The sequence below is a fragment of the Vombatus ursinus genome, unplaced genomic scaffold (assembly GCF_900497805.2).
Source record: "Vombatus ursinus unplaced genomic scaffold, bare-nosed wombat genome assembly UNPS02012515.1, whole genome shotgun sequence".
Classification (NCBI taxonomy): Eukaryota; Metazoa; Chordata; class Mammalia; order Diprotodontia; family Vombatidae; genus Vombatus; species Vombatus ursinus.
This window is the reverse complement of record NW_020952293.1, coordinates 563,159-568,621: the sequence shown is the minus strand read 5'-3', so window position 1 is coordinate 568,621 and position 5,463 is coordinate 563,159. Positions and strand designations below refer to the sequence as shown.

Below are 5,463 nucleotides of genomic sequence, written 5' to 3'. Positions count from 1 at the left end.
CCCCCCCCCCAACCCCATTAGCCCTTTTCCCATCAATCAATGAACAACCATTTATTAAGTGATGCCAGGTGCAGTTATAGGTGCTGAGGATTCAATAAGAAACAATAATGTTCCCCGTTTACCCATATATACATATTGGTCAATGGAAGGGAGTGGTCATGAACTAAGCCCCAGGATACTTCCCCCTTCCCATTCAAGGCCAGCCCTGGTCAGGTAGTAGGGGGAGGTGGTTCCCTTCCTCCCCTGCTTAGTAGGAAACAGAGAAGACAGTCATTGCTGCTGGGGCCCCTGTCCTGGGAGTGAATGATGGAGGGGCATCGCAGCAGTCCTATCTACCTCTCAGGACTTTGTGACTAATCAATCACATCAATGATTGGAGACATAGCTGGAAAACCCCACAGTGGGACTGAAACCAGGCAACAGATTTCCAGATGGGCCTTGGTCCTTTGGAATGGAAGCCAGGGAGGAGAGGGAGAGGCTGGTCCGGGGAGGCTGGGCCGGCTTGCTCCTTCAGCAGCTTGTTCTAGGCATACCCTGTGACTTCTCCTCCCTCTGCTTCCCATCCTACCATCCTCCCTCCACCTCCAAGCTGGACTCAAGTCTAGGAGGGTCACTCACCAGACCATTCAGGCTTTTGTTGGGGACACTCAACAAACTGAAGTGGGCATGGTCAAAGTCACCTGCAGGGAAGAGAAGCAAATGATGGAGGATGTGTGTGTGTGTGTGTGTGTGTGTGTGGTGTAGGTGCTTGTGTGTCCTTATTGTGTACCATCTGTGCTGATGGTGTCTTTGGGTCCTGGGTATAAATATAGTGCTTGCAGCTAGTTATGGGCAAAGTCCTTTGACAGTTGTATAATTGAGCCTTTACTGTCGTACTATGGAGCATTCAAATGTGGAGGTATGTCTGTTTTTGTGTGTTTCTTTCTGGGTAGCTTCATCCAGGTTATCCAGGTTGCAGAAGAGTGACACCTTGGATTGAGGACATACCTTTTCCCTACAGGGTTCCCACCCTCTTCTCTGTGATGGCGTGAGGATGTGTGAGGTAGACAGAGAGCGAGGATCAGGCATTGTTCTTCCCATTTGCCAGATGGGGAGAGAGGGTCAAGGGAGCAAATGTCCTAAGCTCATAGATTTGGAAGTGGAAGGGGCCTTGGGGGCCATTTCTTCTAACCCTCCCTCCCCAACTTTACAATGGAGGGTCCAAGGACTAGGGAGGCTAACTGCTTGCCTGAGGTCACATATCTCCTCTCATTTTTTTCACATTCCTGGACTTGTCCTTGGTCCCATAGCCTATAGAGGTTCTATATAGGGACCTTGCCTCCTTCGTGCCCACGCATGGGACTCCAGACAGGCTGGACCAGGTGGGCATTGTTACCTTTGCAGCAGTAGGTGGATGATTGGCAGTGCTCATCAGGGAGTTTGGCCATGACTGTGTCCATGTCCATCTGCCGCAGGGTGGGCAGGTAGGGGTGGTACAGTTGCTGTTTCACCCCTGGGAGCATGTTTCTCCTTGGAGGTGTGGGGAACATGATGGCTGGAGACACGGAAGCTTCAATTGAGTTATCACTCCAAGGAACCAGGTCGATGATCCGAGCCATGGCTGGGAAACTCTGTAGTGAGATAAAACCAGATGACAAATATCCAGTAAGAAGACTGAGCTGTGAGACCACCAGGGGTCTTGGCCCCTTCCAGAATCCTCTCCCTCTCACCAAGAATTGAGAAGCAAAAGGAGAAATAGAGAACGGGGCCCGAAAGCTATTAGGCCTCCTTCATCTTCAGCCCCAGCCCTAGCTTCACTGCTCTTTTGGCCAGGGGTAGAAGGTTTCAATTCTCACAGCCCACCCTGGCAATTGAAGCCTTGAACTCCAGAAAGGGGAGACCACAGGAGCCTGGTCCCATCTCTATTCATCCTCCTCATCCCTGTCTAAAATCCCCTCCTCTCTTTTTAAGGCTGAGGACACTCCTTGGCTCCCTCCCTTTCACTACCAACTAGAAAGAAGGGAATCTATAATATCTAGCATTTATACACTGGTATAAAGCTTACAAAGCTCTTTACATCGGTTGTCTCATTTGGTCTCTAAAGTAAGTACTGTTATTTTCCCTTTTTTTTCCAGCTGGAGATGGACTAAAGCCTTCCTCTGGTCATGGGAACTACAGATCATATTGAAGGTTTCACTCTGATTCCCATCCATGAACAGAAAAATGAGCAGTGAATTAAAAAAGAAAAAGAAACCCAGCTCAGGAGCTTCTGTGACATAAAAGGTCGAAGGAAGAAAATTCCTCCAGAAGTCCAATTTGAAGTATCAGTGGATGAGTCGGAAGATGCATCAGGGAAAAAACTAAATTGGATAATAAGTATGTTAAAGGAATTCAAGGTGGATTCTAATTTAGTTCTTAAAACACACACACAAAATACCAGCTAGGAAAACTGCAAAGTGATAGCTCCAACCTGAAAATCTTGGTACCAGAGTCATATATGAGAGTCAATTAAATAAAGCCGAAGTCATTAGATGGAAAAACAAAATGGAAGAGGGAAGAGGCACCTTGGACTGCAACAAAAACGATGGAGGGACATGCCAAACAAAATAATTTGGAATAATAATAAATTTGGAAAGTCAAAAAAGAAACACAAATATCAGATTAACTAGAGCTGAAAAAGATACTGAAAAAAGAAAAAAAATAAAGGCTCGATGCAGTATTTGAGGAACTAATTAGGAAAAAATCTCCATGGTGGTTCAGATCATGAAGCACTAAAATGAAGGAAAATACAGGACAATGGCAAGAAGAAATTCTTAAGTTGGATTCACTGACATCTATAATTGATCGATGAACATTTATTAGGTGCTTACTGTGTACCAGTGACTGTGCCTAATACTTGGTACATACTAGGTGCTTAAGTGTTTATTGACTAAGCACTGGGCAAAAATTTAAAAAACCAACTCCTGCCCTCAAGGAGCTCCCAGTCTAAAGGGGGAGACAACATGCAAATAACTATGTACATACAAGACACACACAGGATAAACTAGAGGCAACGAACAGAGGGAAGGCACCAGAATTGTAAAGATAAAAGAGTAGACCAAACTACCCCAGGAGCAGGAGCAGAATTAGAATCAGAACCCGTATCTCCTGGCTCCCCAACATTCCTTTCCTTAGTGTAGTATGATGGAAAGTCCTTCTCCAGTCCTGACTCCTATGCTGTTGTCTCACAATCTCAGCCTCCCCCCTCAGAGGGGTAGGCACCCAAAGACATGGGAGTCTTGGAGAGAGAGGGAGAAAGGAGAACAAAATCTGGACCATGAGGTCCTAGAATGGGAGGTGAATGTACAAAGTAGTCCTGAGGAAGAGTGCCATACTGGAAAGTTTTGAAAGCTAGCAGGCATCATAAAGGTACTGAGTGACCCAGCTGGCCAGGGAAGGCAGAGGAAGATAATCAGGAAAAAGTCATAGGATGATGGGATTTAGAACTAAAAGAAACTTTAGGGACCATTGATCTCAACCCTTTCATTTTAAAGCTGGGGAAAATAAGGTCTCAAAGGTTAGCAAGTGGCCCAAGCTGGCAGGAGGAGTTAAGTGGCAAAGCCAGAATTTGAAAGCAGTAAATTCCAAGGCCAATGTTTTTTCCACTATTCTGATGTTAGGAGGCCATCACCAGTCCTCCTGATCTATATCTGGCCATTGGGCCCAGATGGATACAGAGGAGAAAGTGAGGCTGGTGACTTTGCACAGCCCTCCCTCATTCAAATCCAATTCAATTGCAAATCATGGCATTTTCTTCCTGACCTCATGATCCAGTTTGAAAATGAAGGACAAACCGCCACACCTCTAAGGGTTCGGAAAGGGAGGTGGGAGGACTCAGAAAGGGAGGGGAGGAGTTGCTAGTAACAAACCTTGCCTCCTTTGAAATCCTCGGAAAGTCTGACTTCTCTTGACTTTAGAGAGGGAGACATCATCCAGGGGACAAGGAGTTCTGATGCGCTTGTGGGTTAGGCTTCCAATTTTATCCAGTCACCATATGTCCAAGGAGGAAGCAAAGAAGTAGGAAGGGAAGAAAGATCAATGCTCCAGCAGAAGGGATTAAAACAAACAGACATTCTGGGGAGACAATATCTATCCTCTCTGAGTTCCTCCCATTGTGAAGTCTTCATCCCTGGTCCTTCCGTTTACTGATCCCCTTATTCACCAGGACAACGGACAGCTCCGATCCAAAGTCTTTCTTGGGCAGGAAAGGCAGGGTTGCTAGGTTACTAGAGTTGTGTCACCAAAGTTACCTGGATACTGATGACCTCTATTCAGTTCAGCTGAAAGGAAATTCTCCCTGTTGGGGAGGGCTCTGGCCAGCTGCTACAGAGGATAAGAGAAGCAGTTCTTCAGGGGAATATGAGTCAGAGAACTGGGGGGCTGCTGTGTTGTGGAGAGAGGGGGAGGATGGCAGAGGGAGAACAGGCTCAGAGTCAACCCAGAGGAACCCCACTCACCCCACCCCTACCCCGAAGCAATGCCAGGCAGAGCAAAATTCACCTTGTGGAGGCAGAGGAGAAATAACTCTGCCCATGATGTTTGGGTACCTAAATGAGTTCATGGATTCAGCCCTTTGTCTCTTTGAGCCAGATCCTGACCACATCCCAAGGAATAGCAGCTGTCTGAGTCCAGCAGCATGGCCCAGGGCAAGGTTTCTCAAAAGAGGAGTTCAGAGAGAGGTTCAAGGTAGACTTAGACTTCAAGGTACACCAGGCTTCTGGCTTATTTAGGAGAGGTAGTGAGATGGAATCTTCACTAGAGTCCTCAGACTTTTGGCAAGAAGTGGCTTGTCATTTCCCTAAATCTTAAAAATGGTTGAAATGTATGATAAAGTTGGCAAAACAATCCACACACATGATCTAATTTGGGCTTCACAACCACTGTGGGAGTAGGGGAACAGGGGCAGGGGTTGAGGATCAGATCCCATTGTACCTGCTTGCCCTGAGTCGTGCTCATCCATGTCATCTAATGAATTCAACCCGGTGTCCACCTACCCTGAGTTCCCATCACCTTTGCTTGGATACCAATAGAGCAGGAGAGCTGTCCAGTAGGTGTCCTTCCTTCTCTCCATGTGAAACTTCTGGGTAATTCCTTTATTTGCAATTTGCCAAAGCCTTCTCAAGCCCACTGCACATTTCTCCATTGCTTTTTGGGAGAGCTTTAATTTTAAATTCTTTATGGAAGATAGTAATCCATGACTCATAGACACATATGTGCATATACATGTATATACACATATATATGTATGTATTATGTATGTATTATGTATGTATATCACATTGCCAGAAGAATACTGGAGTTAAAAAGGTGGGCTTTTGTTTCTAAAGGAACTGTGTGATTTCTTTTAAAATTTAATTTTATCCAATGAACAGAAATCTATTTTCTCCGTCTTACCCCTCCCCTCCCCATTGAAGAAGAAAGAAAAGGGGCAACTAGGTGGCATAG

General features: G+C 45.9%; 1 protein-coding gene across 1 annotated transcript in view; it reads right to left on the bottom strand.

Moving 5' to 3' along the window:
- The window catches only part of TEPP (testis, prostate and placenta expressed), a 9,936-nt gene extending 4,720 nt beyond the window's left edge, over positions 1 to 5,216 (bottom strand). The window contains exons 1-3 of the mRNA XM_027857910.1: positions 3,888 to 5,216; positions 1,376 to 1,610; positions 569 to 680 (exon numbers count right to left, since the gene is read on the bottom strand). Coding sequence (XP_027713711.1) covers positions 569 to 680; positions 1,376 to 1,610; positions 3,888 to 3,950 — 410 coding nt within the window. The 5' untranslated portion in view covers positions 3,951 to 5,216. The remainder of the gene's footprint in view (positions 1 to 568; positions 681 to 1,375; positions 1,611 to 3,887) is intronic.
- Between the last annotated feature and the right edge of the window lie 247 nt (positions 5,217 to 5,463).